Here is a 24,251-nt window from a genome sequence, read left to right as displayed (position 1 = left end):
CTGATAATCCACATAGTATTCGTGTTCGATATTTTTTTACATAAACGTATCGTGACAAGAGTTCTTTACAGTGAGTGCAAATACAAACTCATGTGATAACGTGTGATAAACTCACACCAAGATATGTTACAAGGAAGAGGAAACTTCAGTGGAGCTGCAATTCCGTCAAAGTAAATAGGTGATCTAGTCTCCACTGTATATAAAAGTATCGTCTTATAAGCATCGGTAGAATTGCATTTGAAAATGACTATATGCATTTTTCTTTAGTGTATTTTTTGGCAAAATTGTGACATCCTCCCTACGTTTCTAATGAATAAGTTGCGTGATTTGGCTTCCTGGGTATGGTCACAGGAGTCTGACGTTTTATCAGTATAGTACGGCGAAATCTCTGACAACATGGATTCTAATAGAAAGGATTTGTGACCGTAATGGTGAAAATAAAGGTTAATTCGCCCGATTGGATTCATGCGATGGTCGTCCGAGAGTTATGCGTTGGTACGTCACTGTCTTTTGAATGTATATGTGCAGTTTTTCAGTCTTCTTTCAATTCTGAAGCGATAAAAGCCACCAGAGAAAAGTCCAATCGAGCGGAGAGTTGTGGTCACGCTTGCACTTTTTGTGTTCATATATATTACCGATAAGCTGATTTCATGTTGTCAGAGATTTCGCCGTACTTTATTGATAAAACGTCAGACTCCTGTGGTATGGGTAAGTGGTGGGCTGGGGACTGTTGAGACTTAATTTTTGTGGTTAGTTGATTATCAGAAGCCTTCATAAGCATCGGCGTAGGATAGGAAAATTCTACCCAAACCTCAGAATTTTGCGTAATTAACACGACTTTGTCTATTGTCTGGCGCACAACTTTGAGGGTAGAATATTTATATCTCACACTAGACCATACTGAAGGATTATTATCAAATTTCGGAACGAAAAATGATGGACAAAGTAAAAAGAATTGCATACTGTGAATGCTGATGTAACATTTAACCTGCAAGCATCCACTTAGAATTATCTTACCTAAAGATAGAGCGTGAAATGTTAGGTGTTTACTTCAATGTAAAGTTTAAATGACGTTGTAACAAATTTAGCTTTCGAAGAACAGTGGCTGAGAATTTACACTCAAAAAGCTGTACATTGGTGTAGGTCAATCAGTGCGAAACGGGCCACTTTAAGGTAAAAAAATTGCTCACTTTATTCCGTAAATCTGTTGCAATTAATGTTTGTCTTCATTATTTTAATAGAATGTTTAGGTGATGATGGGAATTGTGGAGTGTTTGCAACCTCGTGAACACTAAGCCCTCAATATACTGTCAAAATAGTCGATTTGTCAAGTTAAAGGTCACATGTGAAGTTTTGAAGAGCTATTCTGCAACGATGTTCCACACTGGAAAACAGGATCTTGTACATATAAGAATGTGAAAATGTGAAAATGTTGTTTGATGACTAATCAGGCTATCGCAATCCATTGACGTACAACTAGCAACCTACAGACTTGCTTGCCGCTCAGGCATGATGGGAGTGTGGTAGGTGTCAAGAGGGGGTGAGGATGATGTTTTGGTCTTACTCGCGGCAATAACTTGGCTTTCCATACATTTGACAGCTTTACCATCCAATCCCCCCCCCCAACCCCGCCCCATCTTTGTTATGTAAGCAAATTAATTTGCAATTAAAGCTAATTTATTATGGACATGTATGCAAATTTCCTAAAGTTTGGTATAATAAATAATACGATGCCCGCATAACCGATCTCAATTGTGCAGTCGTAAGTAAAGTTGTAATCAATTAATGCAGTTTACGTTATCTACCAATCTTCTTTGAAGCTCTGTACTCTCTTGGTAACAATAATCCGTGTGTTAGTTGTTGTCATTGATTTTGCCTTTCCGGAACAATAATTGATTGAGTAAATCATTCTCCTACGTGGAATTAATGTACAGTACGGAGAAAGTTGAAGTTAGTATCAATATGCAAAAAGGTCAAGATACAGCTGCTCCCATGTGTATTACTTGTTGAAGTTGTATATTATTATTGAATATACCAACTGAATACTAACATTTGTATTCAGCGATCCATGTCACTACTGAACAGACTGGGAGTTCATGCTTTATTATATACTTCGTACCCAATGAAACGACAGCATATCATGTGAAGATCAACTGTCCATTCCACACTGTCGAAGAGTATTAGTTACCATGGGGAAGAAGTTGCTTGTAGGGTACTACGTGAGTCTTGGATTGATACTTTTATGTTTTGGGGCCCATTTAGCCGGATTCCAGACAGACTATTGGATAGTGTCTTCTGTAAATACGGGAGAGACGGAGTTGAAGATAAATTTAGGGATCTGGGCAATGCAGGTCATTTCGGAAAATGGAACGATCCAATACGGTAAGTATTTAAGTTGAAGACAAAAATGTACATTTATTTGGACAAGATATACCAAAAGAGAACAAATCGACTACAAAAATAATAAATAACTGCAACATATGTATATCAGTAAGACAGACAACATATAGACAGACAGAGAGACGGATGGTAGGCAGAGAGAAACACAGAGGGAGAGATGAGGAGAAAAGGAAGTTACTAGATCGTAACACGCATGTAGGTTGGAACAATTTAGCTTATGATCAGAATCGATATAGATTTTACGTTTAATCTATAGAAACAATTAGTAACTGGAATAATTGATATTCTCTCAGGCCACTGTCAATCAATAGATTCTACAAAAGACAGGATGGAATATATATATATATATATATATATATATATATATATATATATATATATATATATATATATATAACATAACTAAGGCAGGGAGTGTACACAAGGTTTATTGGCAAGTACTCTATACGTATCCATTAGCACTACAAATGCTCTATCGGGATACGTGCTTGGATAAAGTGATCAATACTTTTCTTTAGAACCAATTTCACCTCCAAACAAACCATTGAATGCTGTCAATGCCATTTCATGTTTAAGGATCGATACAAAAGACTGAATTGAAATAGGCAAAGGCTAAGACGAGCGAAGCTAGCTGATTCTCGTTCTGTGATAATGCGCGAAACTTTTGAGGTGTGTTGTACCGCGATAGGTGAGCGTTCTTTGCCTTTGCAAACGAAACACCTACATATTACATTACACATATTTGACGTTTTAACACTATTACTTCATGTACGTAAAAGGAAGTTTCTTTTTATTCCAAATGATTTGACACGCTATAAGCTAAAAGGAACTTATTTATTTCTCTAAAATTACAATTCGATATCAGTCTAATAATTTCGATATCTTCTGCTGTTCTCCAAAGCTCAACTTCAAGTATACATCACAGGAGACCAGAACCAGAAAAATAGGTGTAGTGCATCGTGGGTAAAAAAGACAGAGATTCAGAACGCTCAGAAGAATGGAGGATGATAGTTCTCTGCTGTCTGACGAACACCGGAATAGTGATGCTCAACTCTCTTCCACTCTCGCGATAAACGCCAGATTGACGAGATTTGTTCATTCTCTGACAGCTGTGTCACACATCGGGTGATTGTGACAGCTATCACACTCTTACGTGAAACTTCCAGCCAATCACTGCCATTCAGAGGAAGTTTCCAAACTTGCTGCAATCGGATGTTGTACCACTAACATCAGTCACTAACCAATCAGGAAACATAGATTTACTAGTTACCAGCCTGTTATATTCTTTTGTCAGGTTTTGCCGGGTACCAGTGAACGATCAGTCGAGAGACAAAGCGTAACTAGTTACCAGCCTATGATATCCAGTTTAGGCCAGGTACCACCACTCGATAAAAGTTGTGGATGTGATGTGATGTGATTTGGATTTTTGACGTAGCTTTAACAATTTTCCAGTCATATCGCTACGATATCTGCAATGTGACAGTTTATATTGATGTCTAGCACTGGGGCATCATGCCGCAGACATGTAGTATGATGTTCCACCCAGTCACATTATTCTGACACCAGGCTAACCAGTCCTAACATTAACCTCTTAATGCTGAGCACCAAGCGAGGCAGCTGTTAGTACCATTTTTGTAAGTCTTTGGTTTGACTCGGTCGGGGATCGAACCCACGACCTCCCGCATTCGAGGCGGACGCTCGAACCACTAGGCCGGGAGTTGTGGAAGAGGATTAAATATTCTTTTGTGGAAATCTGTGTAGTGATACTTCGCTCACTTTGCGTCGTTGGAGCAGTGTCTACTTTGAATATTTATAAAATGGACTGATCGACTGTCTCAGCCATGTAGATATTTGTTATTCGTAATCTATAAAGCTGCCTATCGATATACACGTAAGTAGTGAATAGGGATAGTATAGCGTCAATGGGAATTAGCATTAAAAAGACCCTTGGGAACATATAGCGTCAAGGGAAATTTAACATGGAGAAAAATCGTGGGAACATATAGCGTCAAGGGAAATTAACATGGAGAAAAATCGTGGGACTGTTGAGCGTCAAGGGGAATTTAAACAGGGTGGGACTGTATAGCGTCAAGGGAAATGGAACATGGGATTTTTTTAAAAATTTTTTTAAAAAGGGGTAGGCAATGGAAAGGCTATCTCTTTTCGAGAAATATGGCTGGCCCTGAAAAGGGCCTTTGGTTTATGTTAATATGCCCTTAACATAAAGGGCATTTGCGACATCTTCTTGTCCTCAAACTTCGTCTTACAGCAGGGCCATACATCAGAGTCCGCTTGAGGCAACCTTGTCTCTCTATATAGACTCTTCTTATCCACAGGCTGCTGTTGGTCCTGTGGACAACGGTCCACTTGGATCGGACATACATGAGCATGTCCGTCCTGAACATCATTGTTGACACAAGGGTTGAAGATTCAACGTCTGTCCACATGTTGAGGCTCCGAGAATAGGTGAATCAATGCAGTGAACGGCGCTTATTTATAGGGACAGAAAGGATTGAAACGGATTGAGTTCATTCACCAATCCGAACACGCGTTACAGAATTCAGTCAGCCCGCATCCAATCTGAAGAGAGCAGTCTGTGACGTCACGTAGTCTATATAGATTCGCTAGCGCTTGTGTGCAGTCAATCTATGCGACAGTGATTCAACATGACGGAAACTCAGAAAACGATCCAATGGGGTGCACAAACAGGGGAGACCGCCCAAGGGAACCCGGACTTACTTTCAGAAGAGGTGAATTGGGATTTTGTGGATTTTCTCTCCTCGCAAGAATTTGTTCCGGAACCTTCGTTACCTTCTTCATTACCGCAAGTGGAAAATTTTAGACAGAGACAGAAAGAAGAATTGGAAAAATTTATACAACGACAAAAGGAAGCGGAACAAGCTTTTCTCCTACAGCAACAGCAACAAGAAGAAGAGGTAAGAAAAAAACAACAGCAGCAACAGCAAGAAGAAGTAGCAGCAAAGAAACAAGAGGGTGAAAATCAAACGGTCACGGTACTGTTGGACATTTTAGCGGAGTTAAGAAGTCTGAAACAAATGTATCAGACTTCTTTATCACGACCGAAGAGAATACGACCTTCCCGAGCTAAACACGTCAACCCTGTGACTAAGCCTACCGTACCACCCTTAGTGATTTCAACCCAATCATTATCATCATCATCAACATTACGCAGTCCAGAAGTAGGCCTTGGCCGTGGCAAAGGCATAAGGCAGTTAAAGTTGATTGCTTAAACTCACCCTTTCACCATGAAGAAAAAAGGCCCTTTTCAGGGCCACCCACATTTCTCGAAAAGAAATACAATTTCAATTTGCCAATAACTCAAAAAAAAAAAAAAATAAACCCCACCCATTTTACCCTTATAGTACGTGTCTGTGTATGAGTGCGTGAGTGTACGTTCTTATTTTAAAATCACAACTCAAAGACACTTACCTTATATCATTCATTTATTCTTTTCTCCATTTTTTACAATCCAATTCACAATTCACAACACATCACTTTAATTAAAAGTTCATTGACTTCTTCTTTCTCCTTGTTTAGTCTCTCTGTTTTTTGAATTTCTTCACCGTCTTTTCCTCATTTTCTTCACTTCTTCTTTTCTTCTTCTCCTGTTTCTTTGCCTCTTGTAAATAGAATTGTCTTTTTTCTTCCTCTTCTTCCTCTAAAGAATCCCTCTCTTCTTTCGAAGAATCCCTCTCTTCTTTCGAAGAATCCCTGTCTTCTTCTGAAGAATCCCTCTTTTCTTCTGACTCCTCTTGTTTCTTTTTTGGGCAATCTGGAGACCAATGTCCTTTTTCTTGACAATAATAACAGGTATCTTGACTTTTGTCTTTTTTAGTCCCTGTTTTTGTTCTTTTCTGACGGTCTGGACACTCTGAAGACCAATGCCCTTTCTTCTGACAGATATAGCAAGTATCTTGACTTTTATCTCTAAAGGAAGGAGAGTAGTCCGTAGGCTGGTCTGAAGAGAATTTTCCAATGACCCCTCGCAAAGCTCTGACGAAACGTTCCATCTGGTTAGTCTCTTCCATCGTTGTGCTCGGCTTGAGAGTGAAATGAATAGTGAAAGGACAAGACACACACCCTTTTATATACGCTGGTCTGCCATGACTATAAAGTAGTTTATGGTGTTTGAACTTGAGTCATTTGACTTTTTGCTTTCAAGATGAAACGATCCCATTCATTCGAGAAGAAAGAAGAAGAAAGAAGTAAGAGGCAGAAACGTGATCTATCGCCTCGTACCAGGGCTGAAATCTTGGCACAAATTCATGCCAGTGATTTTGAAGAGGACATGAGTGAACCAGAATCCGAACCCTCTAAACCAAGTCCACCACCCTTTGTCAACCCTGAAAAGTACTATTCCATTCGAGAGACGGAAAAGCGCTCCTCTAGAAAATTTAGAACCACGGCTTACAAATACACGGTGAAGTTTAAAGATTTCAAGGCTGAAGTACCGTTAGAGAAAGCAGAAGTGTTCATCACTGAGGTGTGGGATTCTTTGCTCACTGCACTCAAGCAACAATGTCAACCCAAAGAAGACGATCGCTTGAGACTTTCCATACAACACGACGGTTTGAAATCCCCTGTTTGGATCGAGTTTAGCACCCCTGCAGAATTGACCGCTTCCAAAGTCATGGACAAGATTCAACAGGTGCAACAATCTAATGACCAGTTTGACATCACCGATGGAAAAGCCACATTGGACATGACCCACGTCTCTCCTCCTCAAGGGACCGGACGCAAAAAGATGTTATTGGTGAACGACCTTCGCAGCATTAAGCGTAGCCTTGTCCAAATTCACAATCCTCATGACCAGATGTGTTTAGCCCGTGCCATCGTGGTGGGACGAACCTATGCCAACAAGAACGACACGGTAGAATGGAAAAGAACCTGGAAAACTATTCAACAATCCGACCGAGCCAAACAACGAAATGAAGCAGAACTCCTGTTGCAACAAGCTGGCCTGTCCAAAGACACACCCTGTGGCATTCCTGAGATGCAAAAATTGCAAGATGCCCTAGCTCCACGATACACCTTGAAAGTGCACCCTCAAGAAATCCGCGGGCCTCTCTTGTTTCGAGGGCAAGATTTTAAGGACGGAAAATACATTCATGTTTATCATCACGATGACCATTTCGATACGATTACCAGTATCACCGGATTCCTGGGATACGGTTATTACTGTGAGAAATGTGACCATGGTTATAATAATCGAGAGCAACACAAGCATTGTGGATTGAAATGCTCAGGATGTTTGGCCTCTTCACCCTGTCTGAGCGAAGAACCAGTGCCTTGTTCAACTTGTCTGCGCACGTTTGTCAGCCCTACCTGTTACCAACAACATCTGAAAACGCAAGGTTCACAGAAGAAATGTGCTTGTCAACTCCTGAGATTGTGCCCTATGTGTGACCAAGTCATATGTACCAATGCTGCCAAGGCACACGTCTGTCGAGGAAAGAAAAAATGTCACATTTGTCACCACATCGTGGACTTGGAACACCAATGCTACGTGCAAAAATACCAACCCCCACCAGAGAAAGAGGATGGTCACAAGAAGAAAGGCAATTTCATCTTTTTCGATTTCAAATGCATGCAAGAAACCGGCATTCACATTCCTAATTTTTGCGTGGCTCATCGAGCGTGCGAGAAGTGCATTCAAGAACCTATCTTCAGTCATTGCCCTCACTGCAGCAAGATTCCCGGAGGGCGTGAAAAAATCTTTGGGGGACCGAACACGTTAGCCGATTTTGCCCAATGGGTCTTAGACCCCATCGACAAGACGTGGAACCAAGAGGACATCGAACGCTACGGAGATTGTCATCGTCATGCCACGGTGATGGCTCACAATTTCTCCGGATACGATGGACAGTTTCTTTTGAGGTACTATACGGAACAAGGCACCGAGCGTCCTAAAGTGACTTTGAACGGAGCCAAAATCATTTTCATGCAAGTGGGACAAGTGCAGTTTAAAGATTCGATGAGCTATTTGGCCATGCCTTTGAGTCGAATGCCTAAAACGTTTGGAATGACAGAAATGGCTAAAGGGTACTTTCCACACTTTTTCAATACGGAAGCCAATCAACACGCCGTTCTACCCCATTTGCCTGAGGCTCACTATTACGACCCCGACAACATGCGTACCGAACAACGAGAAGATTTCTACGCTTGGTACCAGGCTCACGCCTCGGACCCTTTCGACTTTCAGGAAGAAATGCTAAAGTATTGTCGTTCCGACGTGGACATTTTACGGCGTTGCTGTGGAAAATTTCGAGAACTGTTCATGGAACACGGAGGGGTCGATCCTTTGAAAGAAGCTTGCACCATTGCCAAAGCGTGTTCCTTAGTGTATCGACAACGATTCATGCCTGAAAACACCGTGGCTGTCATCAGCCCTCAAACGACCCACTATGTCAAACGTCAATACTCGGTCAAAGCCCTACGCTGGTTACATTACTTGTGCGACAAGGAAGACAAGTGGATTCAGCATGCCCGCAACGGAGGGGGCGAAAAGACCATCGGAACGTATTCGGTCGATGGCTGGGACTTAGAAAACCCCAAGATCGTGTACGAGTTTAACGGTTGCTTATTTCACGGATGTCCCGTCTGTTACCCTGACCGTGGCACTAAAAATCAGTTTTTACAACGAACGATGGAAGACTTGTACCAGGACACTTGTCAGCGACGCCTAAAGTTAGAACAGCAAGGATACCAAGTGGTGGAAATGTGGGAACACGAGTACGATCACCGTATGAAAACCGATCCCGAGTTTAAACGCCTCGTGGAAAGTTACCAGTTCATGGACCCGCTGAACCCGAGGGATAGTTTGTACGGAGGAAGGACCAATGCCACCTGTTTGCTGTACCAAGCCGACGAAGAGAAAGGAGAAGAAATCAAATACTTGGACGTGTGTTCGCTGTATCCCTACGTGTGCAAATATTGTCGCTTTCCTGTAGGGCACCCGCGATTGCTGACGGAACACATCGACCTGAAAAACATTCGACAATACGAAGGCTTGATCAAGTGCAAAGTTTTGCCTCCCACGAACCTATACCATCCCGTCTTACCTCACCATTGTCAAGGCAAACTAATGTTTCCCTTGTGCCGTACTTGTGCCGAAACGTGCAACCAAGACCAGCCTTGTCAGCACACCCAAGAAGAACGGGCCTTGACGGGAACCTGGGTCAGCGTAGAATTGTTCAAAGCTCTGGACATGGGATACCAACTGTTAGAAGTGTACGAAATTTGCCACTTTCCCAAGACACAACAATACCGCAAGGGTGACCCCAGTCAGAAAGGCATTTTCGCCGACTACGTGGATACCTTTTTGAAACTGAAGCAAGAAGCCAGCGGCTATCCTTCCTGGTGTCACACTCCCGAAGACCAAATACAATTCAAAGAGAAATACTACGAACAAGAAGGCATCACTTTAGACCACATCGAGAAAAACGAAGGCAGGCGATCGTTTGCCAAAGTGATGTTAAATTGCTTGTGGGGTAAAATGGCACAACGACCATGTTTACCCAAGACGGAATATTTGACAGAACCTTCCCGCTACTTCCAGATGATTCACGACAAAACCAAATACATGAAACACGTGGACGTCGTTCGAGAGAATTTGATCTTGGTCAATTACGAAGAAGATCTGGACTTCGTACAAGACGACCCTTTTGGAAATGTCATCATTGCGGCTTACGTGACAGCCCATGCTCGCTTAAAATTGTACGAAGCTTTAGAACTGTTAGGGGAACGCGTCCTGTACTTTGACACGGACAGCTGCATTTACATCCATCACCCGATTCAACATCACCCTAACATCGAAGGAGACCGTTTAGGAGCCTGGACAGACGAGCATCCCGACGACAAGATTCTAAGTTTCGTCAGTGGCGGTCCCAAAAATTACGGCTACGAATACCGGGACAAACAAGGAGAAGTGCACACGACGTGCAAAGTGAAAGGACTGACTGTGAATTATCGTACCAGTCGAGTGGTCAACTTTGGGGTATTGAAAGAAGCCTTGCAATCGGGAGAGGATGGAAACTTTAAAGTGACCACCTATCAACCGAACAAGATTGTACGTTTACCCACTCACCACATCGTCAGTCGACCCTTGGAAAAAGTCTATCAAATCGTATACCAGACGCGAGTTCGACTTCCCAATCATTTCACCTTACCGTACGGTCACGTCGGTATTGGTCTGTATATAAAAAAGGAACCCTAGGCAAGATCGATAGTTCATTGTGACTACCAAGACCGAGCGAACAAGATGAATACTTTGAAAGAGGCATCGTTCCAGTTTGGGGATTGTAAAAAAGTTGTATCTTCCTCTAGTGTGACTAATATTGGATGGATAAGACCCATGCATTGCGACGGAAAATGTCCGGAAGGAAACTGCGATTGTCCATGTGGTTACCATTGTAATTGCGTAACGGAGTTTGCAGACGAGTGCGATTGTGAGCCTTGCGATGGATACGATGCTGTACCTTGTGACCTGAGCGATGCCGTAAAGCATCATGGGAACTTTGTTCTCACTGCCCCTATCATGGAAAGTGATGCTGTGCGTGTCAAACCTGAGGGATGCGAAAGCGATGCCACTCGTCCTCTTAGACATTTTACCGGGTTTAAAGGGGAATGTCGACCTTCACGTTTACCTCCCTACGGATGTCATCCAGCCCTGAGCAAACTCCTGTCCATGTCACCCAACCCTCATCGAAACGAACCTGTGAAAGACGAATATTCGTTTCCTGTGCGTTTGTCGGAATACTGCGACTTTGAAAATCGTCTTCAATCGTTCAAAGGAAAATGGCCAAAGTATCTGGGAGGACCGACCCCCGAAGAATTAGCCAGAGCCGGATTTTTCTACTTGGGCGAAGGAGACAAAGTCAAGTGCTTCAGTTGCGGTGTGTCACTTCACCACTGGGAACCGCAAGATTCGGCCTACGTAGAACATGCTCGATGTTCACCGAATTGTCATTACTTACCCTTAGTGGGACCGAGACATTGAAGTAACTTCTTACCATAATAATCTGTTCATGGATACTTTACAAGAGAACATTTGTGCTTTGCCTGTGGAGTTGAGAGAACGCATTTATCGAGAACTGGTCAAAATACAAGTGAAACGTAAAGAACAATTGCATCCGTTACGTCACCGGTGTTTGAACCACTGGTACCTTCAGGCTATACAAGGACTGATTGAGTTGAAAGTGTTCCATTGGACAGACATTGATCAACGACCTCCTGGTTATAAAAAGGAATGGTTTGGTATGGACGATTCTATCTACTACATTGTAAACGTACTGCATCGAATTCCAGAGGAAGAGTTAACGAATTACCAACATCTTTCACGCAATGTCAACTTGGTGAAAGAGGAAACTTCTGAACGAATTGTAATGTGTAGATTAGTGGTGAAACGATTTAGATTTGACAATGAATTAAAACCATGTTTGTGCAAAGAGTACATTTCTTGTGTCAGACCAAAGAGAATTTAGTATAACCTATTCATGGATACTTTACAAGAGAACATTTGTGCTTTGCCTGTGGAGTTGAGAGAACGCATTTACCGAGAGCTGGTCAAAATACAAGTGAAACGTAAAGAACAATTGCATCCGTTACGTCACCAGATCTTTAACCACTGGTACATGAAGGGTATAAGAGAACTGATTCGTCAGAAATTGTTTCAGTGGTCAGACCTTGTTCAATACTTCCAGGCCCCCGATGATTCACGTGTTGATCATTTTGGTTACTTCGAGATTCACCTAGAGCAACCCATTGAGGAAGACGAGGTAAAGGATTACCAACATATTTTCCGTGGAATCTACTTAGCGGAAGAGGAAACTTCTAATCGAACTCTGACGTTTCGGTTACAGTATGCAAGATTTACATTCCCCACTGGAGAACGAAGATCACTGGCTAGAAAGTACGTGTATTCTTTTCGAAACAAAGAGACTATAAAAACAGGCAGCTATGCCACGACTTATGTCGTATGTAATCCAACAGATTCCGTGGAAGGAACTCAATGACCATATTCAAACCGTGGATCATTACCATCGATTATTACAAGAACTTTATCCATTCAATTTGGGACGACAAGTGGTGTGTGTCTTAGTGACTTCTTTTCTGGGATTTCGTTTACCAGCCGATTCTTTGTGGACTCTTTACGATCAGTACTTACCACCTCCATGGCCTTAAATGGTCACGAAAAACTCCTTTTGCTCAAAGCCTTGCGATTTCATCTGGATACTTCTCGACCTCAACAGGAAAAAAAGATTCGTCAACTTTTAGCTACCCAAGACGTGTATGACGATGTGTGTGTAGCTTGTGACTTACACCCTCATTGGACAGATGTTCGTGACTGGAAAAAGGGGGGTTTTGAGGCTTGGACCCAAGAAGTGGCCCAGTATGCACGAGAGTTGTTCAAGGAAAAAAGTTACTTTTCAACCTGTGTTAGTGACGGTGCCAGAAGAACCCGTCACCGAGAACAACCACTCGCTTCAGGACAGGACTGTCATGGACATTCCTGAAAGGTCATTCCTGGAGGACACTTGTGTGACAATACCTCATGTAGAGACTGTAAGAACATTACACACTGTCCCTAGGACATCTTGGTTACCCAAAACATGTTGTACAGACACTTGTTTATATTCCACTTTGATCGCTTTGCTGTGTTTTATATTCCTGTACATCACTATTTGGGTTGTATGTATTTTTGTCTTTCGTGTTCATATTTGAAACATTCAATAAACGTGTTCTGAAAAAGTATATAAACTCTTGTCTTGTTTGTTTTTTCGTGTCACAAGTGACATTTCTCACACCATGGCTACCTCTGCTGTCTCTGCTCCCTCTTCCTCTACTGTCAAAGTCATCGACGAACACTTAGATCGTGCCAGTTGGGAGGCCACCTCAACGGATCGTGTGGTATTACAAAGAGTGGCAATCGGCGTACAGCCTCTTGCGAGAAAGTCAAGGCGATTCCATCGTGTTTGTGGAAGGCATTCCTAAAGAAGACGACGGCATCGTCTCTGACTCCCGTCAAACCCATTTGGTCATTTTCGACGACATGTTAGGAGAAGACGAAGAAGAAATTAAACTGTGGTTCACGCGCAAAGGGCATCACCGTAATGCCAGTGTCGTTTACATCACCCAAAATTTGTTTCAACAAAGTAAAGCCCATCGCACCATCAGTCTCAATGCGCATTACGTGGTCTTGTTTAAAAGCCCTCGAGATAAATCGCAAGTGCAAGTCTTAGCCAAACAGTTAGGAACGCCTTGGCTGACTCAGGCGTACGACGATGCCACTCAAACGCCACACGCCTATTTACTCGTCGATTTGAAACCTACGACTCCCGAGGATTTGCGATTTCGTACCCACTTGTTTCACCACTGGTGCCAAGACGGAGGGCCTGTCCTGTACACGTCTCCGTCCTCGACTTCATTTCACTCCCCATCAAAAAATCTATAAAAACCTCAGACCCTTTTTCGTCTGTCTCACACAGTGTGAACATGACGTCCCTTCAGTCGCATCTTCCCGTCAAATTGATTCGTGCCTTGTATGGCATCAGTCGAGAAAAAGATCCACAAACACGAGCTCGTGTCTTAGAAGCTAGTCTCAAAGAAGTCTTACGATGGTTCACGGTGACGGCACGTCAATTACTCCAAGGAATCATTCAGATTCCTCATCAAACCCAACGCTTTTTCGATCGAAACAAAGTCGCTTTGGTCCAACTGGCCGATCCCCGCATCGACACTCAAACCAAAAAACAAATCATTTTGAAACCTGGAGGGAGCGGTACTCTAGGAGGGGTCATCATTCGCTCACTCTTAAGATGGGATCCTAATGCCCCCAAAGTTATCCCCAAGACAAAAGTCCAACGAAGCCCCAAGAAGAAAAAGAAAAAGACCAGGTCCCCAAGAAGAATAACTTCTCCAGTGGCAGGACCCTCCTCTTACCAAACACCACCCCGGAAAAAGAAAAAAAGCCCCCAAAAAAAGAAACAGAGAAAAAGTCCTCAGAAAAAGAAAAGTCCACAGAAGAAAACTAGTCGCAAGAGAGGCACTTCGGCCAGGACGCAACCTTACACTCGCAAACCACGACCTGCCACAGCGGTGACTGCGTCTCCCGCAGCGTCACGTTTGTCCACTTCTCCGTTGATGTCACCAGGAACTGAAGAGTACTTGGAGACGTTGATCACACCAAGAACTTCTCCGTTGATGACCCCCAAAAGAACTTCCCCAGTGGCAGGACCTTCCAATTTAGCGGCAGTGGCTGCTGCTCACAAAGTACCTTCTCCCAAAATCAAAGTCCATGAAAGATCGGGCATGTTGCAAAGTTTACTGGATTTGTCCAAGCAAGAACTGGCTCCGTTACGTACCCCTGCACGACGTGTCATGCCTGTCCTCAAACTGATACGCCGTAAAGACAATCAGTGGCGACGCGTTCCAGTATAAAAAAGGCCTGTGACCGAGTAGGGTATCAGTGTTTTTAGGTGCTCCTAAAGACTCAAAGATGTCACCCTCCAGAAAACCCCAAGGAAAGAAAAGGAAAGGACTGCCACCACGTTTAGCCAAACATGGGGACCTGTTATCTGTCCTGTCCAAAGCTTCTCCACCCCAACGAAAAAAACTCATTCAAACGGCCTCCAAAGAGGTCATCGATACCGTGTGCGAATGTTGTTTAAACGTTTTGAAAGGCACGATCCCTTTGTCCAAACACCAGAAACAATGCTTAAGCAAACATCGTCACGTTCTTCGGAAAATGGTTCAAAAGAAAATTCCCATTCGTCAAAAAAAGAAGATGTTGGTCCAACGTGGAGGCATTTTACCTCTCTTGTTAGGCCCCATACTGAAAGGAGTCTTGGGAACCATGTTGGGAGGACAGGTGGGAGCAAGATAAAAAGGCCTTCGGAAGTCCCAAGATCTCAGAATCGGCCCCTGACAACCCCATGGAAGGACGAAAACTAGCTTTAGTGCCTTACAAACGATGGATGGAATACCATCGGTGGCAAGAACAACGCACCCCGCATTTACCTCCCAATCCCAATTTGAGCGAGATGTCCCAGTTACAACACGAATTGCAGTCCTTGATGAATCGCCAAGATTTGTCCGAAACAGAAAAATCGCAAAAGTACGGTCAACTCTTGCAACGACTGCAACTCTTTCACCAGAAAGCTTTAGACGAAACAGCTCTACCCACTTTGAAAGATTTTAAGACCTTGATGAAAAGTCCAACACCATCACCAGTACCAGTACCGGTACCAGTGGTCAAGACAGAAAAAGGAAAAGAAGAAGAAGAAGAAGAGTTTCAAACTCCACCAGAAAAAGTACGCAAGTTAACAACACCACCTACCTCCAGAATTGGATGGATTAAAAAGATGATGGCCACCCCTTCTTCATCACAAGAGAAAAAGAAAGTGAAGACAGAAGTGAAGACAGAAGTGAAACAAGAACCGATATCCCCCGCTCAAACATCCTTCTCCTCTTCGACACCTATTGCTGGCCGCACACGCAAAGCCTTGCAATCCAAGAAAATACCCCAAGAGAAAAAGAGTAGCCTCTTCCAAGAGTGGGTGCCTTATTAACACACCAACCAACACAAAAAAATGGAAAAAAGTCTTAGCCAGCATTTACTACGATCCCTCGCATCCTGCAGGTTACGCAGGAGTTCAAAAATTGTATCGTGCTGCCAAAACTCGACTGAAAAGTCTCCGTTTACCTCAAGTGCAACGATGGTTACAAGAACAAGCTACCTACACTTTACACAAACCCATTCGACGCAAGTTTGCCAGAAGTCGCACCCGAGTGGAAGGCATCGATCATCAATGGCAAGCCGATTTAGCCGATGTCTCTCATTTGGCCAGCTACAATCGTGGCTACAAATATTTGTTTTGTGTCATCGACGTCTTTTCCAAATTTGCCTGGGTCGTGCCCTTGACTTCCAAATCGAGCAGCGAGTTAGTGCGAGCCCTGCAACGGGTGTTGAAACAAAGCGGTCGTCACCCTCTTCGATGGCAAACGGACAAAGGCACCGAATTTCTGAACCAAGCTTTCCAAAAAGAATTAAAGAATCGTGACATTCATTTTTTTACCACCGAGAATCCCGAAACCAAAGCCAGCATCGTGGAACGTTTTCAACGCACTTTGAAAGAACGCATGTGGAAATATTTTACGCATCACCACACTCTGAAGTACATCGACATCTTACCGCACCTGGTGCAAGCGTACAACCAATCTTACCATCGAAGCATCGGACGTGCCCCGCAGGACGTGACTCCCGACAACGAAGTGCTGGTGTTCGAGCGTCTGTTCGGTACGTCCCCGACGAGGGCTGTCCCCAAGAAAAGTGGAGAGTTGGCCGTAGGAGATTGGGTGCGCATTGGCAAAACCAAACGCACTTTAGACAAAGGTTACTTACCTAACTGGACGACCGAACTGTTTCGCGTTACTGGACGAGTGCATGGCCGTCATCCTGCCGTCTATAAATTGGAAGACATGAACGGAGAAGTACTCAAAGGAACGTTTTATTTGCCCGAGTTACAACGTGTCACCAAAAAAGAAGATGACGTGTACGACATCGAAAGCATTCTCGAAAGCAGAACCCGTAAAGTGGGCAAACGACGTGTCAAAGAAGTCAAAGTACGTTGGAAAGGATATCCACCCAGTTTCGATTCTTGGATCGACACTTCGCAAGTCATCGACTATAAAAAGAAGAAGTGACCATCATGCCCTTTCACACATCAGACGCAGCTACGTCGACCACTCCTTCTTCACCTAGTTCTTCTGTGCAAGATTTACAAAAACAACCCTTGTGGGTGTGGTGTGGAGAACGTGTGCCTAAAACGCAAATCGTCTTTTTCTGCCAAATCTTCGTGGTGTATTGTGTCATCGGGGCAGCCATCGCCAATTTGAGTTTGCAACAAGGAGACAAACAATTGTGGACCATTTTATTGAGCAGTTGCATCGGTTACCTGCTTCCCAATCCCTCCCTGAAATTCTCCTCGAACGGGAACGTTGTGTCCAGTGCCAGTGCCAGTCACCACTCCAACAACAACAACAACCACAACCAGAACCCCATTTTGGGCGGAGACACACCTCTGACATCCACTAACCCCTCGGACAGCCACAGAACTCTGGAATTATGAGTCACCAAAACCAATTTTACTTAACCTTACCCAGTGACAGTTCCATGGAGGTGTTTCCCAACAACACGTTGTGCTGTTACACGGCCAAATTACCTCAAGCCATCCCCTTAGATCACGAAGCCCATTGGGAAGTGGCTTTGGTAGAAATGATTCACCCGACCCAAGTCCTCAATGTCATTCCCCAGCAAAATACTTTTACGGTGGAAGTTCATGACTCACATTTGCAACAAGAGTTGGATAAGACTAGTAGCACATATACCAATAAAACCTATAATGACAAAACTAAAACGTGGACCTACAACTTGTTCATTCTCCCAGGCTATTATTTCAGCGGTCAACATTTGGTCAACACCATAGCTACCAAGTTTAATGGTGTGTTTGGGGAAGCTTTTAAGAGTTCCAATGTCAATGTCAAGAACAAAAGTGTCACCATGGAGTACCACAAAGTAGCTCGTCGCTTCTTGATGAAATTTGAAAGGCCTAAAATCGTAACCATTGTATTTTGTCCTGGATTGTTTGACATGTTGGGCGGTGACATGGAGATGAGGAAGCAAGTAGAACAAAAAGGCGAATTACCAGGCCTTTTCGACAACGATTCTTTTGTCAAGTATTTTCGTACCCCGGTAGAACTGAACCAAGGACTGAATTTGATGTTCGTGTATTCCGATGTGGTGGAGTACAACGTGGTGGGACACACCTCCGTACCGTTACTGCGTGTCATTCCTTTCAAAGTGGATTCTGCCACGAACGCTGACGAGGAAGGTGGAAACACTTATCACGTCCACCGCGAATTTGTCCATCCTCACTATTTGCCGGTCAGTAAGTCGTATTTGGACACGGTCAACATTACTATAAAAGGAGATCTGGGACAAGATATTCCATTCACCAAAGGAAAAGTCACGGTGAAACTCCATTTTCGAAAACGATTCTCTCACGATTAGTAAGTAAGTCATGTATCCAGTGTACCAAGGGGTGGCTCGACAGCGAGGACACGGTTTAGGAGACATGTTAAAATCGGCCTTTCGTTCGGTGGCCCCGGTGTTGAAACCGATGGTGACACGCGGATTGCACGCCTTGAAAGATGCGGCACTGACGCAAGGCAAAGAATTTCTCCAAAATGTCATCATCGACAAACAAAACCCTAAAGAAGCCTTCATGAGGGCAGGCAAAAATGTCTTGCTGCAAACGGGCAAAGACATTTTGGGCCGACGAGAGACACCTATAAATGCCCTGCACGCTACCGAGTCTGGCATTCAGCAAGGACAAGGCAGAAAGAGACGACGAATAAGAAAACACCCTTTCACCAGACTTCAAGCGAGAAAGGCCAAGAAAAGAAGAACCGTTCGAGACTTAGACGTTTTCGATTATTGAAACACAGAACAAAATGATGCACCGAGAGTCTTGCGCTTGTTCCAAGACGGAACTGGATCTGTTTGCCATGCCCCCCACCATGATGACGATGCAAGAATCCCAATGGGTGGAATTTAATCCCATCTCCACATTGACCGATTCCGCTCCCATCGAGTTTGAAATCAAAGGACAGCCCGAAGATTACATCGATCTGAATAGCAGTTACTTGTACTTGAAAGTCCAAGTTCTAGAAAAAGATGATAGTGGAGTAGATGACGCTGACGAAATAGCTCCCGTCAACAGTTTCATGCATTCCTTGTTCAGCTCAGTGGATTTGTACTTGAATAACAAACTAGTCAGCAGCAGCATGGATACATACCCTTACCGTGCCTACTTGGAAAATCTCTTGACGTACGGAATAGATGCCAAGGATAGTCATCTCAATGCCTGCGTGCTGTGGGTAGCTGACGAAGCGAACAAGTTCGACAAAACAGATGGAAGCAATTCCGGCTTTGAGGCAAGAGAAGAGAAAATCCTAGGTAAAAAGAGTTTAGAACTGATGGATCGTTTGCATTTGGACATGTGGTTGCAAGAGAAATATTTGCTGAACGGGGTGAATGTCCGCTTGAGACTGAATCGCAGCAGTGCCGCTTTCCATTTGATAGCTGCTGATCCTACTAAGGCTCCTAAAAGCATATTCCAGGAGGCCAAACTCTACGTACGACGCGTGGAAGTGTTACCCAAAGTGGGTAACGACATCAGTCAAACGTTGAGCAGAACGACCGCCAAGTATCCCATACGACGTGTGGAAGTGAAAACGTTCACCATTCCTGCTGGACAGCAATCCATGATGGAAGATCATCTGTTTCAAGGACAGCTACCCAAGCGTTTAATCCTTGGTATGGTCCTGAATTCAGCCTTCAACGGAGCCTTCAAAGAAAATCCTTTCAACTTTCAACACTTTTTAGTGAAGAAAGTCGAAGTCAGTCGCGATGGCAAGACCTTGTGTACCCGACCTTTCGAACCTAACTTTGATCCCACAAAGATGAATTACTTGAGATCGTACTTGTCCCTGTACGAAGCCACCGGTCAGTTAGGAACCAACACCAGTCACGGCATTGAGTACGACGATTATGCAGGAGGCTATGCTTTGTGGGCTTTCGATTTCACTCCAGACCAGGGCAGCGACGAGGGACATTTCCACCCTATAAAATCCGGCCAGATTCGTGTGGAACTTCAGTTTGCAAAAGAACTACCAGCAACAGTGAACGTCATCCTGTATGCAGAATTCGATAATACCATAGAAATCAACAGTTTGAGAGAAGTCATTCTAGATTACTAGAAGCCATGGAAGACTGTTATCCCTCTTTGCCTAGTGGAGAAACTTTGGACATGGAATGTGAGGAGACCGTGGAAAAAGAAGAATCCCAAGACAAAGTCGAAGAAGATATCATAATGAAGTCAAGATGGCCAGAACAAGAAGCCCATTTAGTCTCCTGTTTTGCCAAACACTTGGTCGACAAAATGACGGAATTGATCAAGAAAAATTGTTATGGATGTCAAAACGATCATCCCACTCAAATTCAACACGATAAATGCCTGATGTTGAGTCAAGAAGAAAAATTGGACGAGTATCTGGACGAAGCTTGGAGTCTCATCTCGAACAAAGACGTGTTGCACCAGTGGTATAAAGACTTGCGTGAACATTCTTGTCCACCATTAACCACTCAAGAGATCCATCGTATCGAAGCTCTCCTGAATCAGAGTGAGGAAACAGAACGAATAACCGTTTATTCGTCAGACATTTTCAAGCAAAAAGTCAGGATCGAATTGACGACTTATTATTACCTGTGAAGAAGAAGAAAAAAACACACACAAATCAATGGATACCTGGGAACTTTATTACCTTTTGAACCACAGTTCGTATACAGCTTCTTGGAATCCTGTCGTCTGTGCTAAAGATGAACTCCCTCATCGCAAACCTAAAGACCATCAAGCTTACGTGATCAACACGGACGACAGTCATCTCCCAGGAACCCACTGGGTAGCCGTCTACTTTCCTCAAGAAGGATGTGTGGAATATTTCGATTCGTACGGATTGCCCCCTTTGGAAGACGATATCATCGACTTTATGAGAAGAAATGCTCAAACCACCCGATTCAATAACGTGAAATTACAAGGCACAGATTCCTTGGTGTGTGGACAGTACTGTGTGTATTTTCTGCATCATCGCAGCCTGGACTATTCCTTAGAACATTTAGTGACTCATTTTGATCCTCGTTCTTCTGCAAGAAACGATGTGAAAGTAGATCGATGGTTTTGTGACCATTATGCTTATCTTTTGTCTCAAGCTAGGAAACGTAGTGTCCATCAATGGCCTAACGATTTCCAACAGTGGAAATCACAATTTCATTCACAACGTTGTCAGCCTTGTTCAAAGTAGATTGTCTATCGAGAAAAAATGTTTGTGATTTGAAAAAAAATTGTTTAATGTTATAGTGTTGGATTATTGTTAAAAAATGTTAGAAATGTTGTTGTTGTTTAGTGTTAAGTGATCTTTGAATAAAAAATGTTGTGTTTTGAAAAAATGTCTTTGTCTTTTGTTTAGCTAGAAGAATGTTGGATTGATGCTCTTTGATTTCTTACTATCCCTCTCATGACACTCACTGAACGTTGCGGCTCGAAAACCGTGTGGGGGATGTTTTCCTTCACGTCCGCGCTTTGACTTTAAGAACCGGGGTTGTTTCCAGTCTAACCATCCATTGTCGACTCATCCTCCTACGAAGATGTGCTCCAAACTAGCTAAGCTCAACGAAGCCTACGTGAATTTGCATAGGGTCAGACACAGTCTGATACCGAAGCCAGAAGAAATAGAGAATGTGAGAATGTTAAAAATCACTGAAGACCTGATAGAAGAGCACTTCAGAGAAGAAATGAACAGGGAAAAAGAAGAATGGACAGAGAAGTACAGACTTCAGAGACAGCAGCAACAGCAGCAGCAGCAGCAACCTGAAGCTGACAGAGGCTTTGTCGATTGTCGTATCGACACCAAAGAGTTCTTCTTCTCTTTCCGAAGAAGCAGACCTATCGCCAGAAAGTCTATCCTCAGAGGACATCGCATTCTTAGAAACTAAAAAAGAATGCCATAGCAAACAAAAAACAGCCCTTTTCAGGGCTACCCAATACTCTAGAAAAGAAATAACCATCAATTTGCCAATGGGTGCAGGTAGAGTAGTGTGAAAATAAACACTAACTCTTTATTAATAGTGGAAGTGTATGTATTTGTGTGTTTGTGTTAGTAAGTGGTTAAGTAAGTTGGTATGGATAGTAGATTAAAATGATATTTGTTTTTTGGCTGTTAGAGGTGTATATTTTGGGTTAGATTGGATTGCTTTGAGTATGTGGATAGTCTATTGAAGTGATTTATAAAAAAAATTTATAATAGTGATGGGTAGCATAAAAAAAGTGAGTGAGTGTTTCTTTTAGGTCCGCGCGTTGTTGTTGTTTTTTTTTGGTCATGATCTAGGTAAGATGAATGTTATGTTTTTAGGGGATGTTTTCCATCACGTCCGCGCTTTCAGTATAAATTGAAACTCGCTGGGCAGTCAAGCTACCCTTGTTGATTGATCAACACAAGAATGAATAGCAGAATAGTGAAACTGTTAGAACTCCAGATGCACCTGGAATATGCCAGGCGCATAGTAAACGAACTATCAGCGGAGGCTATAGTAGAAGAAGCAAGAGTAAAGAAGGAAGAGGAGGAGAGAAGAGAGAGGGAAGAAGAGGAAAAGAAAAGAGAAGAGAGGATGTCGTTCAATATTCCCGAAACAGAGGAATCGAAGCGAATCATCCTCCCTCTGCGCTCCCCAGAAGAAAGGTGAAAGAAGACTGGGGAAGAAGATGCGTGTGTGGCGCCAGGCCAGGACGGTGCAACCATTAGATAGGTGCATCAGGAGTTCAAAAAACAGCCCTTTTCAGGGCTACACAAAACTCTATGTTTTTAGGGGATGTTTTCCTTCACGTTCGCGCTTTGAGTATAAAACTAACAGTGTTGGCCATTGGAACCCATTCTACGGAATAAGCAAACAAGAAGATGCCAGCAGCTTCAGCTTTATACAACGATCTTATGGGAAGTTGGTATTGGATGGTAGATGGATTGAGTGTAGCAGAAAGGGTTGAACAGGAATGGAGGTATGAAGTGACAAAAGACTTCGTCTCAAGACAAGTAAACAGCCTGCACTTAGCCGTAAACATCGTGAAAGAAATGATAGAGGATGAGGAGAAGAGAATCAGAGGTTTAATTAACCCACCGTATGTCAAAGTGGGTAAGTTAAAAGAAGCAATAGATCATGTGACAAGTGCAAGGTGCTTTTTAGAAGACGTTGTAGAATGGACAGATTGGTGTTTCGCAAAGTGGGGGTTAGAAAAACTTAAGAAAGCTGAAGAACTAATGAGGAATGTGCTGACCAAAGAGGTCAAGAAGATCAAAGAAAAGTGGTCCAAGGAAAGAAAAGAAGAAGAAAATATAAAAAAAGGGATGAATTCGAAAAACTGAACACAAACTGGATGAAAATCCAAGAGAAGTTCAGGGCCATGGGCCACCCGGACTGGTTGCCGGAAACAGAAAAGAAAAAGAAGAAAGGAATGATGGACAAAATAAGAGGATGGTGGAAGAAGTTAAGAAGTTAAAAGAAGAAGAAAAAACCCAAAGGCCCTTTTCAGGGCCAGCCATATTTCTCGAAAAGAGATAGCCTTTCCATTGCCTACCCCTTTTTAAAAAAAATTTTAAAAAAAATCCCATGTTCCATTTCCCTTGACGCTATACAGTCCCACCCTGTTTAAATTCCCCTTGACGCTCAACAGTCCCACGATTTTTCTCCATGTTAATTTCCCTTGACGCTATATGTTCCCACGATTTTTCTCCATGTTAAATTTCCCTTGACGCTATATGTTCCCAAGGGTCTTTTTAATGCTAATTCCCATTGACGCTATACTATCCCTATTCACTACTCACGTAACATGTATTTCATACCATGATATCGAAATGCATCTTTGCGATTTCTTTTCTCAGTTGCTTGATTTTAGCGACACTTTTAATACATATCTGGTTATGTCATGCCGTGGAAATTGGCCTACGTACTTTCCCAAGGACAGAGAGACGGCAACAGCTTAAATTACAAGTCTGGCTTTCTTGCAACTGAATTACTTCGTCTTTGTTACCTGTGTGATGAAGAAAAGAAATATATCAATAAAAATTACAACGTCAACGCCATGTGCAGCGCTATCAGCACTGGAAGTACTTTCTTTTCCCATTTAATATATATATATATATATATATATATATATATATAT

The 24,251-nt window shown here is 43.0% G+C and overlaps 1 protein-coding gene across 1 annotated transcript in view; it reads left to right on the top strand.

Annotated features, from left to right (window-relative positions):
- The first annotated feature begins 1,889 nt into the window (after nucleotides 1–1,889).
- The window catches only part of LOC149776224 (uncharacterized), a 40,133-nt gene continuing 17,771 nt past the window's right edge, over nucleotides 1,890–24,251 (top strand). Inside the window, exon 1 of the mRNA XM_089942620.1 lies at nucleotides 1,890–2,382. Coding sequence (XP_089798746.1) covers nucleotides 2,190–2,382 — 193 coding nt within the window. The 5' untranslated portion in view covers nucleotides 1,890–2,189. The remainder of the gene's footprint in view (nucleotides 2,383–24,251) is intronic.

Source organism: Sinohyriopsis cumingii, chromosome 18, assembly GCF_028554795.1.
Source record: "Sinohyriopsis cumingii isolate HCF-2022 chromosome 18, ASM2855479v2, whole genome shotgun sequence".
Taxonomy (NCBI): domain Eukaryota; kingdom Metazoa; phylum Mollusca; class Bivalvia; order Unionida; family Unionidae; genus Sinohyriopsis; species Sinohyriopsis cumingii.
This window is presented reverse-complemented; position numbering and strand designations above follow the sequence as displayed.